The sequence below is a fragment of the Anguilla anguilla genome, chromosome 7 (genome assembly GCF_013347855.1).
Source record: "Anguilla anguilla isolate fAngAng1 chromosome 7, fAngAng1.pri, whole genome shotgun sequence".
Classification (NCBI taxonomy): domain Eukaryota; kingdom Metazoa; phylum Chordata; class Actinopteri; order Anguilliformes; family Anguillidae; genus Anguilla; species Anguilla anguilla.
The window spans coordinates 19,997,029-20,023,538 of NC_049207.1; the positions used below are offsets into that span (position 1 = coordinate 19,997,029).

Genomic DNA, 26,510 nt, shown 5'->3' on the forward strand with positions numbered 1-26,510 from the left:
CACTTGGATCTCCCAACTGACTAGCCTGTTCTGTTATATGTAACAATAGGTTCATCACAGTGCACAATTACACTACACATGTCGGCATCTATCAGGATGGTCTAAAAAAAACGATCTAATTCACTGCTAAAGAGAGCTTGTTAAAATTGGTAGCATATCCAACTGAGATGGCACTGAGACCATCACCTTGATGAATGTCGGTGAGCATATGGCCCCTGGGTGGTTAATATGCCTGTCAGATATAACTGTGGGGCTACCTCCTTACGGTTAAACTTCCAATGCACCGCCTGCTGTCACCCGCCATCTCTGAAATGACGGAACGGGCAGATGGGCTCCTTGACCTTGACCTGTCCTTGATGGACCATGTTTCACTGTGATGTCTCGTCAGGTTAGGAACTTCTGGCTGAGAATAGTGTACTGTATGAGCGGTGGGCAGCTCAGTTCCTCGAGGGCCACTGTGTGTGCAGGTTTTCTACCAATTTCAACCCTGGTGACAATTCACTTGTAGATTAGGCAACAATGAAATGTTTCATATAGGGACACCAAAACACTTACCAATGGTCATTCATGAATCAATAAATTTAGCTTTAATTTAGCTCACTGTAGCTACTGAAGGCTTCTAAATAAACACTGAGGAAATTATTTAAAGCAGTAAGGTCAGTCAAACTTGGTACCTCTGGTAAACCAAAAAAAAAACATATATATTATCACGTTGACAGTTTTTTTTAATGTGTGCAGAAATTTTAAAACCTGTGCTTCTATGTTTTTGTGTTTCATTTCATGTCCCGTGCCCTTACTGGACAATCGTGGCGTCAATTATTGCTCCCTCCCACCAAAGCCCGCCCACTTGCAGCAGTGCCTGGAAACAGTGCGTGAGGAGTTCATCATCTTCAACAGAGAGAAGTAAGAGTCAAGCTCTTAGCTCATCCATATCCTGCCTGTGTTTCTGACCACTGTGTAGGGTTTGAACCCATATTTATAATGTCTGAATATTAAATAGGAGAGCCCTCTCAATGTAGCCTTCTTAAACACATATGTCTGAATACCCCACAGAGATGTTCTCCTTAACCTGCATTTGTATGTGTCAGACAGAAGTAACAGACTGCCCTTAGTCTATGCGTCTTTAGCCCATGATATTCACTACTAAAATCTGAGTAATGAATTACTGTTGAAAGGCCGCTATTACAGCTGTCTGCACTCTTGGGCCATCCTTTTAAATCTACGTTTTCATAAGGGGAAGTTAGATTTTAGAAATCCCTATCCCCCTCCCTCTCCAGCCCACAAGCTCGTGCCTCGAGCCGCCATCTTTGATGGTTCAGCAGGGCCCTGTGTGAATATGTGTGGCAGGATGCGCTGTCAAAGCATTCCCAGCAGCGCACCTTCGCTTTCACGCAGCCCGCGAGAAACACTGAGTCACACAGGAGACCGCAGGCTGTTAGCCTGCTGGCTACAGATAAACTGAGCGTGGCGGGATTACCCTCCTCCTGCAGACGCCGCGGAGGGAAACCGCTCCGAGGGGTGGGACAGATCCAAGAAAGCCTAGCGGGCGAGCATCTTGCATCTGTGCCAGCTCGAGAAACGGGTCCTAACGCCGTTCAGCAACCGATCGGAAACGACTGCCGTCCAATGCGCCTTTGGAAAATCTTGGGGTGGCTCCTGTTTTTCAGACACTGGCAAAAAGGGGGTCATAGGATCCTTTCAGCAGACAGACAGATTCTTACATTAATAATTCATCTCCTCCATCACCCCGCGGGACTCTAAGCGAGCCCAGGAGCCCACAGAGCTGCATTAGAGAGAAGAAGAAGTCAATAAGTGCTGCCGCTCTCCATTTGGGCTGATAGTAATATTAAATCCATAATTGGCACCGCGCTGCTGCAGAAGAGCCGCGGCCGGGCCGCGGGTCGGAGTGACAGCGGAAAAGTGAGAGCTGATCGACTCCCCACCGGACCGGCGCCACTCAGCGCAACCTTCACACTCGGCGGGAAATCTTGGGCTCAGCCATTTGCTCCATCTCTTTAGAGGGGGGGGGGGGAGTGGGAGGGAGGGTGATGGGAGGAGGAGAGATTTCTCTTCAGGATGAAAAGCCTGGTTGGCTTAAATGACGAGCGTCGATAACATTGTCATGCCGCACCGGCTATTAATGTATTAATGCATATTCTGCTAGTCATGTTCTCTAAAATTTCCCTTCATGAATAATTGAGTGATGTAGCGGGGAAAATGCCGTGTCCAATTAAATTACAGGGATTTCTCAGTGTCACTGTGGAGAAGCAAATGAAAGCGCGCTGCCGCTGCTGTTCCAGGGGTAATCCACGGAACTGACCTCCGCAGCATTAGCAGGAAAAGCCCCTTCTGTAAAAACTAAAACATTCCAGTATATCCGTTTACCAAAAATAAAAATGTATTATATATATATATATACACACCACATGGCCAAAAGTATTTGGACACCTGACATCCAACATCAAATCCAAAATTATGGGCATTAATATTGAGTTGGTCCACCCATTGCTGCTATAACAACTGCCACTCTTCTGGAAAGGCTTTATAGTAGGCCAGGCACTGATTGGGCGATTAGGCCTGACTCACAGTTGGCTTTCCAATTGATCCCAAAGGTGTTGGATGGGGTTGAGGTTTTGGCTCTGTGCAGCCCATTCAAGTTTTTCCACACTGGAACTAAAGGGCCTAGCCAAAACCATGAAAAACAGCGCCAGACCAAGGGGTGTCCAGATACTTTTGGTCAAATATACTTTATATATACACACTATTTACATAAAAACATATATAATGTCCCCACACAGTACAAGAGGGCTAGTCTTCCAATTGTCCTTGTAGACTACAACATGTAGTGGCAGGAAATTAAAAAGGATGCACACGTGCACATGCACACATACACACATGTGGAATGTTTGTTGTAGCCATCACATGTGAGATGCAGCTGTGTTTCATAGGGAGATACAGTTGCCACTGTTGTCCTGAACCCCACTTTCACTGTACAATCTGAGCCAAATGCTGATCCAGTTACACCTTCACTCCAAAAAAAAAAAAAAAAAACTCACTTTCATGTGCCCTGTTGTGTTGTATGCCATTGACAGTAATAGTCATGAGCTCTTGCCCATGGTCACCCTCCTTGTAAAAATCCAAAATATTGAAATTTGAAAGATAAAGAGCAGAAAACATATAGTGGCAATTCACAATATATAGGCAAATACACAAGTTATGGCTTTCACATACTAAACAATGTTTTAAAACACATTTCTGGGAAATATATCCTTTTTATATTTCAAAAAGTCTACATACTGACTGACTCTACCCACAGCCTCCTTATAAGGTCAGCACCAGTAATGCTGAGTGGCCTGAGCCAGTGCAGTTCATATAGTGGAAAACTAGCCGCTATTTGTAAGTGCGCCTACCTTGCCCCAGCTCTGCAGCAGTCAGAGGGTGTTTACATCATAAACACATTATCGGAGGAATGCATTACCTCTCCCTGCTGTGAGCTCATAAATCACACCTGTCTTTCAGACTGAGAAAACAGGCCCCCGGTGTCCAAGAGGCCAGCACGGAGAGCCGGCCGGCCTCACCCGCCCCCACGAAAATGGAGGAGGGGCACAACAATAACACAGTCCAGCCTTCAGAAGAGACTGCTGTCGACAACAGCTAGGCTGACAAGGCCGCACGAGGGGTGACGAACCTTTTGAAAAAAAGAAACAACGGCAACTGAAAAATGGGCCCCTCCAGCCGTTCCTGTGCATGTGATCCCTTTTGCTACAACGAAGAAAAAAATCCAGCGATACTCAAACTGATTACAGTGTGAAGGCGAATGATGTCACCCAACCTGACCGGGACATCATATACTTTGACTATGACATCACCCAGCAGGCCATTGCTTAATTCCAAGCTGCGTGGAGAGAGATAAAAAAAAGAAGTAAAATTCATTAGTTACAAAGTTTTATTTGGCACCTGAAGCCGAAGCCACCATTTTCTATTGACCAAATACTGCTTTTCGCGTATGACTGTGTTTCTGTGAAAAAAGACTGTGTGTGTGAACTTCATGTTTTTGGTAAAACACACATTCTCTGTCATCACACTATGACTACCACAGCAAGTTCCCCTTCTAAAGAAATCGCTTTCACTGTTAGAAAATGGCCTTTTTAAATCGACCAAGATGGGGGGGTAAGTTGTGCAGAAATTAAAACTACTTCCAATTGCCTTAATGCACATTTTGACTTGTTTTGCATTTTTCCAAATTGCCGCCAAGTTATACTTTTTTTATAAGGTAGACTATTTCCATGTGCATATGCTAATGTTCATAAGGCACTAAGAACAAAATTGCGACTCACGCAAATGGAAACATACCTACTATGTGGCATACACCCACACTGTTTACTGAGTGAAAAAAATATCGATGCCAAAGCCTTTTTGTCCAGCACCATAAATTACAATAAGAGTGAATCTATGAGTCTATCTATAATCTAATGCAGAGGACATGACAATATGATTATTTATACTGGATAGATAACACAGTATACACATTCATTGGCTTATAATACAAGCAATATATCTGTCAATTAATTGACAGCTCAGTAGCATTACCTTAGTGAATGTAAATATTTACATTTGGTTGCAAGTCTGGATTTATATTTCTAACATTTCGGTATATAACAAGAGTTATTCCATGCTGAAAACTTGATTTAAAATGAAGGACTGATCTCTAGCTTTGGAGGAAACCAATATGTTCCCCATACTGTGTCTGTGTTTGTATGGCCAATTGTCTTCTATTGGTTTCAATAGCATGAAGTAGCTTGACAAAAAAGTATATATCTCCTTCCCAGCATCCTCAGCCTTGTTGAGGTGGTAGTAGCTCTGAATTGCCAGAATAAAGTAAGTCTTACTACTGTACATCTTTCCCCCACACTCTGTGTACATGTTAATATAACATTTCTAAAAATGATTTTGTATGTCCCTTTTTAGGAAAAAGTTTTTGAGATACTCTTCTTCATTTCCCCCTGTTCGGAAGGCCTTGATGCACAATTTGACCTGTTATTACTGCCTCTCAGTAATGTGCATAAAATAAGACACAGCACAAAGTAAATCTAACAGCGTATGCAATTTATATTTCTCGTTCTGTTTTTTTTATTTTTTTTTATTACCAACTGTGTAGAATGAATCATATGGTCTTATTTTCTCACCAATCAGTATCCTCAGAAGCATGCTGCATTCATTCCATTTATGGTAAAAACTGATGACCTCAGCACTGCTCCGATTATGTACGCGAGACATTCATTCGCGTCTCACGGGCCACTAAATACTGTTGTCCTATGTCCCCCTAATTGGGGCTATTTCTGCTAAATGAGTTGACATTTTCCAGTCAATTTGATGCAGAGCGCTTCGAAAGGCTGTATGGTCCAAGGCACTGTACGGGGAAATTGGAAAAACACTTTTCTTTTTTCCCTCCTTTCCACCAAACTTTGAGGCGGGAGAGCATAGCTCTTTTTATAGAACGGGCTGAGAACTGCAGGACCACCAAAACAGGTGGAGTTTCAGACCCCAGTGCCCCGTGCCCGTATAAGGGTGAGGCGGAGCAGAACAAGGGGAACTGAGACTCAGATCAGTTCTCCTGAACAGCTACAGATCTGCTCCAGTCGCTGATTAGTCCACTCTCGGCTGAACAAGATGTCCGCAGACCCAGAGATGGTCTCTCAATCATTATCTACTGATGAGGGGCACGGTGACTCGCAGTATATGGGGAGGTCAGCACACACCCACCTTACCGTCTGTGAAGATGGAATTTGAGATGTCTCCGTGACCATGCCTCTACTTTTTTTTCTTTGCAGTTTTTTTCGTGATCTGCCTCACAAATCGGTACTTCGGTAATTTATGTACAGTACATCTCTCCCCTGATACGCAGGCTTTAATTGAGCATATATAGCCATGTTGCAGCCAGTTTTTCCCCCTCAGTAAACAGACTGCCATTGTTTTTGTTCGGTCCCGGGGTTTGGAATATGTGTGTTTGTGCACTGGTGAGCGTATTCAAATTGTGCTCTTTAAACTTCCCAGCAGTGATGTAGCATAGCGAGAGCAAAGGTGGAAGCCAATGGAGGTGCTGAACACATGGCATTGTGAAATCATGGCCTGTTAATTTCCACACACAGAACAACGAGGTGATCGATTAGCACCGGCTCATTAACACCAACACTACAAGCTGTGATTCAACCCAATTATCCGAGCCTCTGCACTTCATCAAGTCTCTCCGTCTTTCCTTTCTGCGGTGTTCTCTGCAATCATTCAAACCGTACGGCTCGTGGAGCATTCCACATCCCAGTGTGAATGCTTTATAAGGCTGCCAATTTAATCCAGTGAGATCATTAAATCCCAATGAAAATCACAGTTAAATTCATTAAAGGGACAGGATATGATTAATCGCACAGTTACTCCTACAGTGTTCTTCACCCTAAATACCAACAAGTATACACAAAATCGCAAAGAAAGAAAGAAAGAAAATGGCCGCACTTGACACAGGTGATGAACCCTCAGTCCCAACAGGACAAGGACCCAGACTCTTCTTTCTTCCATTTCACTTTCATCTTCAGCGATGAAGAATCAGTGCGGGATGTAGACAGTCTCCAAGCTTTCTTTAATCTGTGCATAAAACTGGCGCGAGTAAGATCAGAAACAGTCAAATCAGCTGATAGGACCTTCAGGCAACATACTGTGGCTCTACAGCACCAGGGCTGAGTTACCTTGAAGAGGGGTTACATTGTATTACAAGGTTACAATATGCTCTACATCTCATCTAACTGAGTACAAATTTCCATTGACTGTGGAAACATCAGAATAAAGTTGGGGGGGTGGGGGTGCAGTCAGTTCTCAGGCCCATTATTATTAGGGCAAGTTCTCCCAATCCCCCACCACCATTTTGTTTTTTTTTTTATGACTCACCACTGTCCTGCAGCACCTTGTGGGGAGGGCGGGGGGGGGGTGTCTGAGTGAGGATGACTGGCTCCCTTTGCGGTAGCGAGCCGGAGGCAGGCTGACCTCTCCCAAAGGCCCCCGGAGAACGCAGACGGCTGGAATCGCAAACATCTCCTCAAATGGCTTCAACATCCTGTGATTCATTCACAACCATGCATTGCTTAGGGCGGCAGGCAGTCTCTCTCTCTCTCTCTCTCTCTCTTCCACTCTCTTGTTCTCCTCTCTCACTTCTCTCTCATTTGTGTGTGTGCTTTTTCTCATCCCCTCTCTCTCCTTTCTGCGTGTGCTTTTTTCCCACAACCTCTGGAGAACAATCAGAGAGTATATTAAGTGCTCTTGAAGACATGAGTCCAAGGTGCGTTCATGGGCCACTCTCTTTGTCTTGACATTGTGTAATACACAATAGTAAAACATGGAGAGGTCAGCATAGAAGCCTTGGTTTTCTCCGTTATAACCCAAGCTCTGCATGTTCACGCTTGTTATGGCTGTCTGAGATTGGACTGGACAGTCACAAAATAACTCTAACTATGTTCAGTTCTGTTGATGAGAAAAGATACATGCGCATTATTGTACACTAACACACACACACACAATTCTGTCCTGTGCTTGTAAAAGAAAGTGTTGTCCCATAGTATGTGTGTTATCATTTGGCTGTGGGAACAGTTGTTTTGTCAGACATTACACCGATATTACGCTGTGTGACACAAAATAAAATAAAAATTATGTTTTCTTGCCAGGAAGCTGGTTTGCTGTTGTGTGTGTCTGACATGTTCTGGAACATCAGTTCACAGTTTTCTGTATTGTCTGTTTTTCATTTTTAGTTCATTACCAAGCACAAAGACATGGAAACATAGAAGGTAATATTTTTCAATGATATTAAAATCTGAATGATGTCTAAAATTCAAGGAATAAAAAAAGATCCTACTTCTACTCGTCCTTTCATTTCCTGTCCTGATATAGACTCATGACAAAGTATTCCTCATGATGAAATCATCAAAAAGTAATGAGAAATCTATTTACCCACTGCTCTTATCAATTACAGACACAAAGGACAAAAATGACTGGCAGACCCCATTCCATTCAATTGTATCATATAATAAGTTGAAGGGAGAGGAGAGAAGCAACTGAACTGAAATGGCCCAGCAGAGGACAGATTAAACACGAGAGGAGACTTGACCTAACTTCACCGAAGGCTTGTGAGATCTGAATTCTGCTGAACAAAGGTTTTACTTCCACATTCCGACTGTAAGGTTTTACTTCCACATTCCGACTGTAAGGTTTTACTTCCACATTCCGACTGTAAGGTTTTACTTCCACATTCCGACTGTTGGCGATCTGCTTAGAAATGTCAGAATGGTCATTAATTTGCCACCGGTCATATGTGTTTCTTCTCTGTCCTGATTTTTTTTTATTTTGGGGGTAAAAAAGCAACAGTTTCAGTCCATTACTTATTGCGTTTTGTTTGTGTACTGTGTAAGTGTGATGACTATGACTCATTTGCGAAACATATCCAACAGCTTTCTGGTTTCAAGTCACTCAAACCACAACATTTGCTCAGTGTCTACACTGAAATGCGATAGTGAGTGAATCTATGGCCTGGGTCAGTTGGTCATGCACACGTACCCACGCTTGCTTGTGCGCACACGCTCGTGCACACCCACCCACGCTCCCACACTCATGCACACGCTCACACTTGTGCACACGCACTCGCTCGCACACTCATGCACACACCCATGCTTGCGCACATGGAGCTTGGCACAGATTGTCCGGATGGACAGACATGATGACAGTTAAGGATGCAGGACTGAGCAGTGATGGTGGAGAGGACATTGTGCTCCCTCTGACTGCATGCCTTGTGCCTCTGAAATGCTTAATTCCATCACAGTCTCGGTCTATTCCCCTCCACAACTCCCAGCTTCATTCTCAGTCAAATAGTAACACAAGCTCTGCTGTTACTGAAGTCCACATTTAACAGAAATGGATGGATTGAATGTCTTTACACAATGAAAAAAAAAACTAAGAAACCCCCCATGTTTATCATTAAAATGATCTGACGAGGTTGAACAGAGGGATTAACAAGGAAATATGGTTCCAAAATAATAGAATTACAGCACTAATAGATCCATCAATAAATCAAACTTAGGTTGTTGTCAAACTTAATTGTATATTAATAGCAGGGTCCCTCAAAATGATTGTATGATCACTGTTTGTATATTATTATATCAATGGCTCATCACAGTTTCAACTAGACAGTTTAAATGAGTCACCAAACAGTCACTCTCACTTCTTGCGTCACTAAGCAACATTCCAGACATTATTTAAAACTGTAACTAATCTGAGGTATCTAAAACAACAGCAAACAACAGCAAAATACTGTCTAAAAGCATTCTATGGAGAGTAAGAGAGGGAATACTTTCTTGGAACATCTAAGCATGTCTGAAAATCAGCCATTGTTCTATGTACTCTCATTTTTATCCGTTTTATAGGCCTCTACATATATTAAAACTTACAGCCACATAAAATGGCATTTTATCAACACATGAATGTAAATTACGATGAGAAGAATGATTCTTAGCTCCTCATTTGCTCACAGTTTAGAAGGAATCCATCATTGTCAAGTTTGGTCTGGATAGGATTGCAATCCTTAACAGTAGTTTCCATTCCAGCAATTTATTTCATGCATCCGTAGCTCTCTCTCTCTTTTAGTGCTGCCCAGTGTCAGTGTGACATTTTCTTTCTAATCTAATTTCCACCTGTGAAATAGAAAATAGCAGTCAAACCAACTGAACCTTAATTTAAAAAAAGAAAGAATACACTTTAATAAATTCCCTCTTCCAACCTGCTTTAATGAGACCAAAGTCATGGCCAAGCCACGACAAGAGCATTTGTCCCTTTTCACAAATAATCTCCTTCAGACCTGGAAAGAGCTTGGTTGTGCCTCTCAGTAATACTGCATGCATACATTTTTAAAATATCTTTTTAAAGAATGGAAAGCCTTTAAATAGCATCTTAGGTGTGATATATTTTTATTTTGTTTTTGTTTACACCCATTAGAACAATATACATTGTCATTTTCCATATACAGTACCCCAAATACTGTTGCCTTATTGCTCACCCAACTTACGTGTATGAAGACAGGAAATTCACTGACATATCATGTCCATTGTCAGTGAGCTCCTTGTAAAATCTATTTGTAATTTCATGACTAATGTTTTCAGCTTCTGGCAGTATTCTACTTTTATTATTTTGGAAGCCAGCAAACTATCTATGAATATCTATGAATCTCTCCTTGTTTTTCAGCTAATCAGTATTGCATCATACACACTGTATGTGCATGTACATAAATAAATGTCTTTCTTTATGCACAAGCACATACAGAGACCCTTAAACTATTGTGAACTACTAAGACAGTCCTAGCCGGGCTAAAGTTTGATTAAAAAAAATAATTTTATTTAATCTCCATGTCATACAAATGGTATGAACCACTGGGGGTTTCTTTTACAAAAGCCCCAAAACAAATGAAATCAGTTTAACAAAGCACAGCTTTGTAGAAGTAGCTTGAGTTGAAGTCAAAACATCTGTGGTAAAATTGTTCACAAGCGATGTTCCATATGAAAGTGATCTCTACAGAAAACATGTTTTACATTAAATCCTTGAATTCTGTTTCCAAAGAAAGGTTCACAAAAGGTAGATATTTGCAGAAATTAAGTTGCAGAAATGCTATTCAGCTTTTCATGCACACAACTATCCATTTATGAAGAGATGGTCTAAACGAACTTGTTTATCGAATAGCATTGTTGCTAAGAACAAAAAACAAATAATTATATGAGGGAACGTAAACAGAACAATTATTTTATGAGCAGGAGGCCTGTGGGGATGTGAGGACTGTCAAAGGTGAAGAAAAATCACCCTATTAAAAGCTGGCGTTTAACACGTCTTGAATTTTCTGCCTTCTTCATTACTCCAAATCTCCACCGCAGCGATGACTCATCCTCGCCAGCGCCGGTAAGCATCTCCTTCAGCCAAACGGTGGGCCACTCGCCGGGCGAATGATCGATCGCCCCGCTTAGCAAAGTGTCGCTGAGCTCCAGATGGTGACAAACCCGTTTCATTCAGGACTTAGTATGGAGCAACACACACTGGCTCCGGTCCAGGAGTGTGTAGGCTACACACGCGAGTAAGTGTGCGGCTCGGTCTTAGAGGGGAAGGCATCGGTGTGTACGGGCGAAGTTTCATTTCACAGCCCCATTTACCTTGCCCTCCTGCAGGACACCACTTTCCCATTTTCAACAACACAGCCACAAAGAGAAAAAAAAAATCTAATCCACATCGACGCCAAGTTAAAAAAAAATTATGATAAAATAAAGCTTTAACCCCAGGCTGCCTTTCCCTCCTGTAGAGAATATTGAGTGTTATTGACTGCTCCTAAATTTTTTACCGTGAACCTTAAAAATGCACAAATCCACTTACATGAAGGGGGTTATATGTTGCCTCAGCGCTCAATAGAACCTCCTTTGCAATCTTAGTGCGATCAGCCCCCTGGCCCAGTGATGACAGATCAGAAAATAGATTGCTGGAAATAAACTGTCAGTTGACTTAACGTATTGGAGAATACGTGCGGTAGAGAGTCGTGTGCACACCAAAACGACGGAACACCAGCAGGAGTGGACCAAACTACAGTCGTGATTGCACTTTAACTTGAGGACAAATTGCTAGTGGATCACAGGTTCACTTTTCACAGGATCTGAGGAATGAAAAAAGAATTCTGTCCAATTTTTCCCCCGCAAAAAATAGTCAGCATCTCTCGTTGGACACAACCCTCCTTATCATGGTGCAAGAAGTACTCGCTACCTGATAGGCGCCGAACCAAATTAACTTTAACTTCACATTATTATGCGTGCAGCTTATATAAACTGAATTCAGGAAAAGTGTATTGCTCAAGAATACAATGGTAGCACCTAGCAACTGCACCAGGGAACCTCTGGTCACAAATCAAGTCTTCCCACAATTCCCCACTGCTGTTTGCATACTGTATGGGTTCCAAAAAAAGAAACTCATTAAAACCTGACTGAGTGAGCTTTTGTTGTCAGCCATGATTGCATATTTAGGTTTCCATTATCAGAGAACCACAGGTTTCTCATAGACCATCATATCATAAAGCATCACATCATTTCATCAGACTCAAAGCTACAGCGCCTTCAGAAAGCATTCATGTTCTGTCATGTTACACCTTTAAATTTCCATGCATTGAAATATTCTCTCCCATTCACCAACATAATGCCCTGAACACAGTTATTATCATTTTTTATTCTACATTTTATTACTTAAACATGAAAGGAATTTCTCATTTATAAAAGTATTCAAGAGAAATAATCAACTGAGGGCTAAACATCTCTGAAGTTGCGGCTCACCTCTCAGTGGATGAGACTACCTCGGCACCCATTCTCACTGTCGCATTCGAACAAAGCGATTACAAAATGGGACCTTGAATAACAAAGGTATTACATTTCTTCATGAATTTGAAAAAAAAGTTCTTACTGCTGGCCAGTTTTTTTGTACACAGTGTCTTTTCCTCATTTCTATTTCCCCACAGAGTTGTGCTTTAGATGTTTTTCTCACAGTTACCAACACCGAGATTGCAGTGGATGGCCGCCGGGATCCAAATTAAGGAATCGATGAAATAATAGCACCACCTTATAGCCAGGAATCCGCTACAAAGCTTTCTGAAAAAGTGGCCAAACGGAGGACAGTAACAAATGGCTCAGACATAATGTTTACAGGAAATGACCAGAGAAGATGATACCCATATATTTAATTTTCGTCTCCCCTCAAGGGTGATTTTCCAGAAAACCAATTACATTTGGGCTGCAGTGCTGCGGTCCCAACCGCAATACATTCCATTTACTAGTTACATTGCCATGATGTTTCAAAATGCTTTGACTTTGCCCCAATTTCTGCAGCATGAAGCACACTGACGTGGGCTTGCCTCCTTAGCGTGTTAAACCCATGGACATGGACAATATTATTCTGTACTGGAATCCTTTCCATTGAAATCTAATTCCAAGAGCGTTTCAAGCCATGACACACAGGTCACAGGCCCTGTGGTTCAGACTCTGTCTCCCGGTTATAAGAACCATGAGCCCAACAGAACCAGTGTATGAGTGAATTTTACAGTTTACTGCCAGCACCAGCACAATGTAGCCCGCAGAGCTAATCTGAACATAAAAGTACAGCCAAAAAAGTGATGTCTGTCGGCACTTCAGGATGTGGCAATCACACATTGCATTCCATCCAGCTCAAACCAGCAGGGCTATGGATGCACAACAATTTACAAACAATACCAGACCAGGCTAATGGTACAGTGCTATTTCCCCTACTCCAAAACCTGTCACAGCACAGTGCGGTTTATCGGAATGATGTAAGGATGAAGCGGTTATCATTTGAAATGCACTACCTTGAAATTATTTCTCTGAAGTGATTAGTCATTAATCAGCGACAATCTGTGATGTTTACTTAAGACATTTATGTTAAATACCAAGCAAAGAACACAACATCAGACCCCAAACTGAAGCTCAAGCCTACAACTTCCCGCCTAATTCAGGCTCCCAACTGGAAAGCCTAGTTTGTTTTACACTTACGTCAGACAAGTCGCCACTGTAACTGAGCTGCAGCCTTGGTACAAAGTAGCCCTTCAGCGTCACCACCTGACCACGCAATTGTTTTTAGATACAGGTCAAAATAACAGCATGTTCACTTGCGAGAGCCGGGCTTAATTACATTCATGTGGACGCCTGTGAGAGGGGACTGGTGTGTTTTTACCCGACGTGCCTCGCAAATCACCTCGCGGCCTACCGGCGGGTCCTGACCCCCCCGTTTGTGAACTACCGCATTGAACGCAATGTCTGCTTTTCTCCGCTCAATGTTTCCTCTGAAAATAGCTGTAAATATTAGATTCAGTCCCCTACTGCTGTGGCTCCCACAGTGGTCAAAAGGTCCGCCTGAATTGGCAGACAAAACACAGCGAGTCACTGGTGCATTACGTACATTTTTCAGTGCGCAGCCAACAGCAAACACCCGAGCCCCTTCCCAGTCCTCTGTTTTTTTGGCAAGCTGAAGGGCAAATAAATATGAAAATAATTTAATTCAAACAGATCTCTTCCCGTGATTAATAACGGTTAGGGTCTGGCTCTGTAACCGAGCAGCCGACAGATTAGATAATGAAGTTATTAAACTCGCATAAAAATCTACCTCCTCATAGAGCCTTACAGCAATATAGTAATACATTATTTGTTTGCTGGCCAGGATATTGCCTGCTGTGAAAATGACTTTCTAGTGGAACAGTAACGCGGCATTAGAACGGTCTCTGCTGCTAAAGCTCATTTCTATATAGGAAATTGGTTTTGAATGTTTTTGCATCCGATGCTAACTACACACAATGCTTGAGGCACACCTGACACAATGCATTACCGTCTCTCACATTGCCCTCACTGTTTCAGCCTGTTAAAGGCACAGCACCTGGTGCGCACAACCGTGAATGTTGTTTTTTGGGGAAGTGCTTAGTTCAAGTCATTGATTGCTAGAGTCCACAGACCTGGTTTCTTAGGCCTAAAATGGCAGCTGACTGAAAGGAAACCACCAAATACCATAGACACTCAGGCCCAGCAAGACTGGGGTTGTGCACCCCTGCGCTACATAGAGTGGAGAAGACCTGTGCTGGTTCATTAGCATTCTTCCGGGGTTGGGCTGAATAAACTGGGTTACGTCCAGCCTCCGGTCATCTTCCTGGCTGAGAGCCCGCACCATCCACAGGTGTTGGGCAGCAATTACAGTCCACCTCAGCCTGACAACATTCCACAAAGATCCGTCTCCATCAAAGGCAATAGGTACGACACGCTTCCCCCGTCACTGAATGCAAAAAAAACCAAAAAAAAACATGACGGTGTCCATCTGGCTACACAACTGCAAACAATTAAACACCCAATCAGAATGAATGGGTTTGTGACTGCACTGGAAACATCGCTGACTGAAACAGCCAGTTGATGTGATTAATGTGTTTGCCCAAACTGGCACCCAGGAGGACCAGTCCAAATACAGCGAACAGAATAACAATAAGTGAGTTACAGCCATTACTTGGTTAAGTTTTTTTTTTGTACTAGGGCTGTACTAGAAAGCTAAATTCATCCAAATCCATCTATATTTAAAGGTATCCTCTTCAGTGACAGACCAGGTTAATACCAGCCTCAGTAACTGTCCACATTGGAACGAACTGCACACAAAAAAGAACACCAGATGGACACGGTGTCTTTAAGAATGTCACTTCTGGACATTTCTGGCTGCTCTGACAATACGCCGCAAGACAAAGCAATCAACCCATTCATGATGACATTTAATTTTTGTCATTACAGTTCAGTATTCTTGCATTTATGCGCCCCGTGAAATTTTAACCTACATGAACGGATTATATGCCACAGAAGCCGGGAAAAATTTACCACTAGCTCACGACAATATGACTGCCTTTTCCTCCAGTGGCGGGTGTATGGTTGGGGCTGGAGAGGACAAAGATCACCAGTATGAGGGGCAACTCAGCTGCCAAACCGAATCAGTAATTACAGAGAACAGAGCGAGAGGTAATAACCACAGGGTAAGCCTCACTGCTTCTGGGTGAAGTGGAACTTCGTAGGGTGTGGAACTTCTGTACTTAGACTGCTTCTCTTGAGGACACATTAATGCAGTAGAGTTGGAAGAAGGCAACGAACGGATGGGAGAGGTCACGGAGAGGTCTGCGGCACTGAGACTGGGCCCACACTTTGAGGAGCAGTGCTTTTCTTGAGAGGAAAACCAGGGGGAAAAGAACTCACTCAAATTGTGTGTGTGAAATTGGACTTCCTGTCTTATCACATCAGACCAGGCAACACAGAAGCACAAATGAACCTGCCCCTCAAATGCTCTGAAATGTGAACGGTGACTATTCTCTTCACACAAGTCAGTAATCAATCAATCCAAAATATCATTTTTATTCAATAACCTCCTTTTTGAAAAATGTGAAATGAGAAATAATTACTGGGGGAGAAAACATTCTGAAGACACTAGAGAAAAAGAGAAAGAAAAAGAAAGAGAGGGAGAGAGAAAGCCTTAACTTGAACAAAGGCACAGAAGCGATTATGCCTCGTCATTCGCCAGAGAGAGAGAGAGGCTCCACACACAGGAGCATCACCGTGACAACCACCTCCACCGGTGATGCGCACCCCTGATGGGACACCATGTCAGCCGGACCCCATCAGCAACGCAGCGGCGGCATCCTGAACACCCGCGGCGTTCACACAACACTCATTTTCTCTTTATTCTCTTTCATTTTCCATCATTTTTCAAAACACAGTTTCTGTCCCCCCATGATAAGCAAAGCATTCTGAATTCCCAGTGTCATTAGTTTCTTAAATGAAATAAAAGCCTTTTTAAATCGACGGCATGAGTTTGAGGGTGGAGGCGACGCATTTGCCGGGGGAAGTGTTTACGAAAGTGCTTCAAAAGGGGATGTGGGAGCCTGTTCCCCGACCCCCCCCCCCCCCCCCCGACCACCACCCCCACCCCCACCCCCACCCCCGCTCCCGCCGCACTAATCACAGACTGCAAAGGGCACAAATCAAAGACATTACTCTCATGGGCCTAGCAGGCTAACACTCACTCCAATACGGCAATTTTCATTCTTGCAAATTGTAGACCGAAGAAAACGTCGTGCTTGAAATCAAGCCTAACACACACAGCAAGCCAAAAAAGAAGGTGAGAATTTGTAACCCTTCAGAAAAAGGCCCGTGGTGATATTTTGAGGGCTGTTCTTCACAAACTCTAATTTTTCAGCGCTACATGGGGAGAGGGTTAGAGCCCTTTGGCCCCCCGTGGCTGACAGTATAATTACTGTAATTTCCAGATGTTTACTGATGATTCAATTAACATTTAGCACTCATTCCAGTGCATTTCCAGCCTACTGAAAAACATTCAACAATCGGGGGGAGATTAAATAAAGAACTAAAACTGCAGATCCCTCTCCCGCAACCATCCAAAAAATAGACTACAGTCAAAATTTATGACACATCCAGTCAGTGAGACGCGTTTTACACTCATAATAAAAATGATGAAATGAAAACCATACATCAAAGTACTATTGAGATATCAACAACACCTTTCAAATAATCATGAAGAAGCTGTCTTTATGGCCAATTACCAATGGCCATAAACCTTGGGGCTACCTGATTGCACACACGGCTAACACAGTGGTAGAGGGCAGGAAAGCTTTAAAACAACTTGCTGTGTTCCATACTGTATACTCGTGTTCTACCTAGAGAGTAATAGACTGATTTGCACCATTCTAGTAAAACACAAGTATACAGTCTTTAGTCATATCCTGGCTGTGGTTGTGTAATCGGTCACAGATGGTATTAGGGAGGATGGGCCTCGTTCAGCAGGGTACTTCATTGACCAATCACACGACGGCCACTCCCCTGATTGAAAGGGCGTGCCATCTGCCTACATCAGCTGTGTCAGCGGTGCAATAACTGCGCGACTCAGCCCGCACACCGCGGAGTGACCAGAAGCGGCTAGCTAGCCGAACGCATTTAAACACGTCCTGATGAAGGCTTGCAAGCTGAAAAATTAACACTGTACTGGATTGAGTCTTTATTCTAGTAGCATTACATTATGTGTGCGAGTCTCAGTCCATCATAGCTTCAATATTCTTTTGACTCTGACTCTGCTGAATGCATTAGCCAGGATGCGCATGTCCTCGAGAATTAAGGGAACACAATACAGCAATGGAGCTGATCAACAGCGAACAGGGGTATTCCAAACAGGCGCAAAAGAAAAATATTACTATATAGAAAATAAAAATATAAATTCTGCAGCATGCACACTGTGATCTTTCTGCTTCTGTGATCCACAAAACAAATTTGAACACGTCATCATATAACAATTGAGGGGGAAAAAAATTATTTTAACAGTTTTGTGATGTGTTTTGAAATGACTGCATTCAGAAAATTCCTTCCTTATGAAATTGAAGTTTATAGATATTAAATGTTAAATATGTTACATTTTTGAAGGTGATTTTCAGTTAAACAAAAGCAGTGTTAAGCCCCCACTGTGAACAGAGTAGGATGAGGGTATTGGTACAACATGGCAGACAGTAACTTTTTGAACAGTTTGAAACACAAATCCCTTTTAACATTTATTTACCCATGATTATGACAAAGTACCTGAGTATATTCATGAGTGTACCATCTAATACTGTATAAAACTTAAATGTTACAAAAAACCTAAATTCAAAAATTGATTGTAACATTAGCATCAAGACAAACACTTACTGTACACAAGCTTGAATATTAAGAGTTCAAACCTGTGAAAACGGTAAAAATAAAATAATATAAAAAAGACGAAATTGCATACTTCTGAATTTTCTCATTTCAAATTAAAACTGGTATTCGATTAAGACGTCACTGTGACACAAATCACCACATGCTGCCATCTCCTTACAGAAGCATCATGTCCTTGCAAATGCTATGAAATGGTTTATAATAATGCATCCTCTTTTCTAGCAAATTACTGTGCTTGCACAATGACTCACCAAGCAGCATTCCACTTACTGTAGTTATTTACAAGTTGTACTACCGTCCTTAGTTCTAAAGCTTTTCCAGTAGTTCTACTTCCGTCTCTACAGTTCCCCATCAATTCTATAGTTACCCAGGATACAATGCGCATGAAAGCCAAACAATAACAAATAGGAATATCAAAGAAGTACTGCTTTAAAAGACCGAGTGAGTTCACAATACAATAAGGATGACTGCTTTAAATGAGAAAGTTCAATCATGCATTCCATTTGCATGTTCAGGAAGTACGTTAGGATCAGGACATATCAGGAATATTTTTGAAAAGAAAGGACCCTTTGACAAGAGACATACGATGTAAAAAAGGATTTGCCACATTGCTGTTTAATGACAGCAACTCGGATTCGGAATGGTAATTAAGGCAAACCGGTCAAACTGAATGGCACACATCACTGGGATGAATTTCAAAATATCAGACAGTTCATGCTCACAGTTCATCACAGAAGAAAATAACATGTAAAACTTAGACATTGTCAGTCGGTCGGGGTTCGTTCCAAAAGACAATGAACAACCGTATCTGTCCAAAGTGGAATGAAAGCGATTGCTGAAAAAGTGCTGCTGTTCGATTCTGAAGCACGTACATGTTTTCAGACTGAAGTCTGAGGAAGCTGCACAGTAATTGTTCATTCTTACCCCCCAATGAATTGCCTGAATTTCCACAGATTGGGTCAAATAAAAGTTGCCCGCAAGATGGAGGAAATTACCTGCCGTTATCTTTCCTTTGTCACTGTGGCCAACAACTTACTCCGAAGCTGACACCGCCGGCCTTTTCATCATGATGAGGGGAACCGAAAATGGTAACGGCCGTTCTCTCATTTGCAACCAGCAAGCCGGCACAGGATCTGTGTACAGATTTCGAACGAAAGGCCCGGTCTTCCGTTTTCAGGTTGTCAAATCTGAGGAGGGGTGTTTAATCACGATTCGCTTTGCCGAAAACAAACAAAAAAAAAATCGTTCAAATTGCTAAACTTTTAAGCAGGTCGATAGTGGTTTTCTAACCGTGTTAAATACACACTCGGCTAAATACCTAAATAATGTCATTTAACTGGCTTGTCCACATCGCTGCATTAACCTTGGCTGAAGGCTTCACCTAGAATTGTGCGACTGACGCTTAATGCCTTTTCATTTTCTACTTTGCAAGGCACCTCAATCTGACTGACACTCGAAAAACCCATCTGCTCCTTCCACCCAATTAAAGGTATGTGACAGCCTAAGTTTGTGAAAGTTCTGTCTAAAAGTTAATGGCTTTCAATCTGCGAATTTATCATCGATTCACATGCATTTTCACACTTAAAATCTTCAACGCGTAGCTCCCTCGCATTCTCAGATGTTGCAAAAGACTGGAATAAATGGATGTCTGGCAACTGAGTATACCTACATTACATGCACATAATTATAAGCACATGTGCAAAAACCAAAGAAAATAGAAGCAGTACAACAGTATTAATAATAGTACCAGCTACAAATACCTCCGATAGGATCTACAGTATTGGTGTCTATTTTGTTGAAGGAATACTAAAAACTGTAATCCCAATTCTAGTTGAAAAGACTGGAGTCTAGCAAACTATCATTGAATTTGAGAGGTACAAAATGTGAACATAGTGTACACCAGCAGAAAAAATCTTTTTGGCCTGAATATTTTAATCATAGTTTAACATTTCTCAGTGCTATATTATTTATGTCTACATCTCTAGCAGGTCCTATGAAAGCTTAAGAAATAGCTATAGACTCCTTATGAAATATTCTTTTAGAACTACGCAACTCATCTAAAACGCCATGCAAATTAAGACTGTCCATAATATCTGATCTTCCTGACATAAAAGAAGGGAAGCCTCAAGCCTGGATCACTTTATTGCACAGCCATGCGTAATATACCCCTTTGCTACGGCAAAACCAGGAACCTGGACGTGCTGGAATGAGCAGGAGCCAAGACTGGCTGCGCAATCACAGGAGGGGTGTCAATCCCCAGGTCCTGGGGTGGCGCAGTGCCTGCATGTTAATGCTGATTTAGGCCTTGGAAACAAGGTGTGCACAGTCAGTGACATAGATTAATCATCTGAGTACCGAAATGCACCGAGAGCCAGCAGACAGTGTGGCTCCACAGGGCTAGAGTCTGACACCCCAGTGCTACAGCACCATTGGTTGTCTTATGAATGGCCATCGCAATAACGTTACTGACCGCAATGGCTACTTCCTCCACAGAGCTGAGGCTGAGGTCGGAGAAGGAAAGCACACCCCGTATGAACTCTAGCCGCCTCTGGTTTTCACAATGAGCAGCCATGGAGAAACGGCAACAGAAGTGCCCGTTACGCAGTCTGCCGACTCTGCTCACAGCTCGCTGCTAACTGAGCCAGCATCGGGACCGCAAACAGCTTGAGCTGGTACGAGCTCAGAATGGGAAAGAAGACAGCTATCCAGCCGCTAGCAAAAACAGCGAGCCTGGTTTCAGTGCTACAGTAGGAAAGGGGTACTCAACAAGGGGCAGAAACAAGTACCCAGGTAAGTCTTTGGTAAGTGCTGCTCGAGAACCCATCAGCTTTGTACCGCTGGCCTATGGCAGGGAGGATTGAAGCCGTCACCTGAAGTTGCATAAACCTTTTGTGCTTGTGACATGGATTGGACGCTGCAGGCTACAGAGTTTTAGGTGGACCCCTCTGTGCCACACCGGGGGTGACCCACACACGGTGCTTCACTGGTCCTGAGGAGCAATGGAGCCCTTCTTGAAGTTGAGGAAGTTCCTCTTCTTCCCCCTCTTCCCACCAGGCCTGTCCGCGGAGTCCTGGGACTCAGGCTGGAGGCGGAAGACGAACACCTTCTCTCCCGTGTGAGGCATGTCCCACACCTCGGCGGCAGGGGCGGGGTTAGGGACAGGGTTAGGGATGGGGGCGGGGTTAGGGGAAGGGGTGGGGTTAAGAGTCGGGACATTTGCAGGATTAAGGGTGAGGTTAGCGACAGGAGTGAGGTGAAGGGTTGGGACAGGGGCGGGGTTAAGGGTTGGGACAGGAGTGGGGTTAAGGGTGGGGTTAGGGACAAGAGTGGGGTTAAAGGTTGGGACAGGGGTAGAATTAAGTAAGGGGTCGGGGACAGGGGCGGGGTTAAGGGTAGGGTCAGGGACAGGAGTGGGGGCAGTGACGGAGGCGAGGTTAGGAGTGGGGGCAGGGAAGGGGCCTGCTTGTGGTTCACGCGGCGATTCTCCCCCCGTGGCTGCAAGCGTCCCGCTGCCTGAAATTTCGGCGCCGCGCGGGGCCTCCCCCGACCGCCCCGCCGCCGAGACCAGCCGGGGGCTTCTGGAACTCTCCGCGCAGCACTCAGAGAACAGCTTTCCCAGAAGCCTCTGCCTCTTCTTCACCATCCTGAAAACCAAACAGCCAATACACACATTAGCCACCGAACGCACAAGAGCACACACTCTACTGCGGACAGGGAGGCACGGGGAGATTAAAAGCCCCCTCAGCGAGCTCTGCTGCTCACTCATTCATATGGCAGATTCTCTTTCACAAACAGCAGAAGAGACGAGACAGTGACCCTACAGAAACGACTGGTGTGGACAGGGAGGGGCACTCCTTCTTTCCCAGTGCACAGCGCTACACCAGAAAGTCTCTGGCAGATGTCCAGCTGTCTAAACAGATAACCTGTAAAACGCGACCCGGAAGAGACCGTCTGCTTCACAAACACACATTAAAAAATGACGCCTTGTTAAACTGAGAAAGATTTTCATCTACTTTCATTTAATGAACTGCTCATGAATCTACGCGTACAAAAAAAAAGCATAGAGCAAGCACGCGGTTTAATTTCCCATAAGCTCCTGTAAATGTAAAACATGACCTCCACAGAGGGGGACATCAGACAGCAGTGTAAATGTTTTCCTCAGATGTGGGCATAGTGATATTTCAGCAGAGGGAATGCAAAGCGCAGGTCTCTTAAGACTCCAGGAGGTCAGACTTCATAACAATGAATTCAAGATGGAGTGTGTGTCCTGCAGGGCATACAAGCAAAACAATGGAAAATAAAGCATTGACACAAACTGACAGGGGCCAGTAAAAACCATCAGGCTCCCAGGTGCTGATGTTTCAGGAGTTCAAAAATTCCAACCCCCCAACCCCCGCCCCCCAAAACATCACAAGGTACTGCTCTGCAGTAAACTACTCTAAGCAATTCCACTGGACTGACTCTGTGAAACATGTATTCACTATGTATACAAATGTTTGCTTTACCTAAAAAAATGTATGATTTGCAAACACAATTTCTTTTTCCTACTCGGAATCAGAACCACCAAGTAGGTCTCAATTTCTGGTAATTTCTTAAAATATATAACCTGCTTATACCTGACTACTTTCCCCTTAAAATTCCAACCTGGCTCTCTCAACTTGCCACCTAATCGTCCGCCAGGTTAATGGGCAAAAAACTGTCCACTCCCTCTCCACCTCAGCTGATGCGTGGAGAGCTTTCAGGCGCAAAATGGCTGCCATGCATCACCCAGGAGGGTGCTGCACATTGGTGGTAGTTGAGGACAGTTTCCCCCCTCATCACTGTAAAGCACTTTGAGTTTGAGAAAAAAAAATGCTATATAAATACAAGTGATTATTATTGTTATCATCATTATTATTATTCTTATTATTATTAAAAGCGTACATCACAAAGGCCAAGCCTACTACAGCCCCCAGGAGAGAGGCTGGAGGAGCGGGAGGGAGGGCACGCTGTTCAGAGAGGACGGTGACGGTAACAGCTGCTCCGAAGGTGCGTGCGTTCTGGAGGAGCGCGGTGCAGAGCTCGGGGGGAAGGAGGAAGGTTTGTGGAAGGAGGCGCAGGAGGGGGAGACCGAGAACATTAGCCTGAGTATTTATAATCACGGCCCAAGCCACAAGCGCTCGCTTTCAGGCTCGAGAGCTGCCATTTGAGTGAGAGCTCTTTCCAAAACACCAGCTGTTTCGCTGAGTTGAAGGGGAGATGGAGGGGGGGGGGGGGGGTGCGGGGGTTGAGGAGGGAGTCACAGCGGAAGCACTCTTTCTTTCTTTCTTTCTTTCTTTCTTTCAAGGTTTGATTTGTTTGAAATTCCATCTCTCCTTATTCTTTGCTACGACCCCATACTCATCTGCAAATGCAATGCATGAAGATGCATGGACATACAGCCCCGTGCATGCATGCACGCACACAAACACACACACACACACACACACACACACACACACACGCATGCACACAAGTGCATGTACATACAACCCCATGCATGCATGGACACACACACGCACACACACACAAATGCACACATAGATGCACACACAAATGCATACACACACGTACACACACACACACACAGCGTGAAGTGGATGCTTATTCTATTTCTAAATAAGCAAGCCAGTTAGTATAAAATACGACATTAGAACTGGTTTTGTTCAATACACACAGAAGGAAAAGTCTGAATTGGTGCTCTTCATCATGATAAAGCCAACAGTGACAGGAAGCACAGGCTACGGCCCACATCAGGCACACAGTCTGCAGTCTGACACCGTATATCACAAACACCAATACACCAAACAGGCAGGAAATATATTTACACTTCATTAACTGTTATTAGGTATCACTTCAGACCATTCACACTGCATGAAATAAACAGCACCAGATGCTGTGTCATTCCTAGCGTTCAGACCCTTCAGGAGGCAACAGTGCTTCTTCCACCAGCCAGCAGCATTAAACTAAATGGGAATATTTTTTTTTGGTATTTTTAATTCTTTGAAACATTAAAATGTTATCTTTCGGGCGGAAAAAAAAGATACTTAAAAACATTTCACGATACCGGCATCCATACTGCCGAATGCCATCAGCGGGGCCGGCCGCAGCTGAGTGTCTTGATGCCGGCGGGAGTTTGTGGTATCGATTCAATAATTGCAGCCATAATCAGAGCAGACAGACAATTTTCTTTAGCATCTGTCATAATGGAATATCGATACGAATTCATCTGAAAAACATTCCGGCATCCATCACGTTGATGGATGTCAGGCGGAAGATGGGGGGGGGGGGGGGGGGGGGGCATTAATGCCATGCACCGCAATCAAGGGCAGGACCCTGCATGCACTCACAGCAATAAGTCTGTTATCTAAACCGGTCCGGTAAAAACCACCTTGTACGGAGATACTCTATGTGACTAAGATGTACAACCTGTCAGACCCCTGAGCCGGTTCAGCCAGCCGTGCAGTAAATGCCAAATCGCATATGGTCCAGTTGCGGGTGGTTGACTCCGTACCTTTCCTTCTCCCTGTCCTGGAGGCCCGTCCAGACATTCCTGCTCACCATATCCCCCCTCAGTCTCGCCAGGAGGGAGTTTCTGCTTCCGTCGGCCCACCTGCGCGACAACAGAGCAACGCGTCATTCAGCGGCATCGCTCTTCAAATTTCGCATTCCGCCCTCTAGTGATAAAGCACTGTTACTGCACTCACCGAGGTGGGAGTTACCTGAACATTCACAGGTAAAATTGTCAGCGTTTACAGAGGGTATATTATCACAATATAGACAAAGTAATCGTTCTATCCTTCCTTCTACTCCCCCAGACTTGCTGTTCCATTTCCATAATGTTAACATGAAAAACCTTTCTGAATTCTCTTGAGAATAGCAGCGATGACACAAGTAACTGACTTGAGTTGGCAACAACCAAGCAGTCAGTCACTGCAATACTGCAAAAAGCAGCCAGGCCACTCTTGTCTGTATGAGGACAGCATAGTAAAAGCATGGCAAATCCATCAGAATGCATGGCAATGCCAGTGTGAGTGCCTGTAGGCATCAGGGTGTGTTTGTGTCAGTGAGTGTGCTTGTAACAGTAAAGGTTGAGAGTGTGCATGTGTGTTTGTGAGCATGCATGTGTATGAGAGTGTGCAATTAAAGAAGCCTCAAAAAGCAGCTGTAAAAGCATTCTGACGCGAATCAAAATGGGCTTTGCTGTAAACGGGCGGTTGGGAAAGGGCGAGTGATGACTTTGGCTCTGCGCTGAGTAACCCTGCCTCTCCGCTGAGTCTCCAGCGTGGGCCGGATCCAGCCCCCGTCCTTCATCATGGCTCATCGCTGGAGCCATGTGGGCTCACCTGTTTCTAACGGGTTCTGCAGCCAGAATACAGCGCCGGCAATGGAGACAGATGTGCTGTTCTATAGGGACCCCACCATTCAGAGAGAGAGAGAAAGAGAGGGAGGGAGACAGACAGTGCAAGAGAGAGAGACAGGCAGAGAGACAGAGTGTCAGAGAGAGGGAGGAAAAGGAGAGAAAGACAGAGTGAGATAGAGGGACAGAGAGAAGAGCAGAAGAACACAGAAGATAAGCAGTGAGAGAAACAGAAAAGGCAAGAGAGCAAAGAAGAAAGGAACAGTGATAAAAAGAAGGGTAGAGAGAAAAGGTGGGAGAGAGGGACAGCAAGAGTAAAATGAACAGAAAGAAAATAGGGATAGAAGGAGGAACAGAAAAACACAGGCGTGAGAGAAAAAGAAAAAAAAATCATCCAAGAGTGAAAAAAGAGAGTGCGAATATTTTTATTCTCGATCTTTTTACCATTCTAACAGGTGCAGAGACACAGAAAAGAGGCAATTAATGCGATTTAGCAGCCCGGACAGCTGAGGTGGGCAACAACAGAGTGTGGGAGAGAGCGAGCAGGAGAGTGGATGACAGAGAGAAGACAGGCTAGGGGAAGGGAGAGGAGAGGAAATCTGACAGCAAAGAAGCCTTTCCCACAGATGATGCTACTGCTGCTGCGAGTACATCTGAAGAATAATAATAACAGCAATAATAATGCATGTTTAATACTGGCAATATTTGGGCATTCGCCTCCCTCAGACATGACAAATCCTGCATAAACATGAACTTTCTGATCTACTGAACATTTTCTGTGTCTTTGTAGCTCAGCCGAAAGG

General features: G+C 43.9%; 2 protein-coding genes across 5 annotated transcripts in view; one reads left to right on the plus strand and one right to left on the minus strand.

Annotated features, from left to right (window-relative positions):
• The window catches only part of LOC118231236 (serine/threonine-protein kinase 32B-like), a 56,860-nt gene extending 48,961 nt beyond the window's left edge, over positions 1-7,899 (plus strand). Inside the window, exons 11-12 of the mRNA XM_035424880.1 lie at positions 839-903; positions 3,520-7,899. Coding sequence (XP_035280771.1) covers positions 839-903; positions 3,520-3,658 — 204 coding nt within the window. The 3' untranslated portion in view covers positions 3,659-7,899. The remainder of the gene's footprint in view (positions 1-838; positions 904-3,519) is intronic.
• A 10,102-nt stretch (positions 7,900-18,001) lies between these two features.
• The window catches only part of LOC118232166 (limbin-like), a 71,930-nt gene continuing 63,421 nt past the window's right edge, over positions 18,002-26,510 (minus strand). For 3 of the 4 annotated variants that reach the window (XM_035426843.1, XM_035426842.1, XM_035426841.1), the window contains exons 22-23: positions 24,862-24,960; positions 18,002-21,973 (exon numbers count right to left, since the gene is read on the minus strand). In XM_035426843.1, coding sequence (XP_035282734.1) covers positions 21,310-21,973; positions 24,862-24,960 — 763 coding nt within the window. In that variant the 3' untranslated portion in view covers positions 18,002-21,309. The remainder of the gene's footprint in view (positions 21,974-24,861; positions 24,961-26,510) is intronic. The other variant, XM_035426844.1, reaches the window with a different exon arrangement.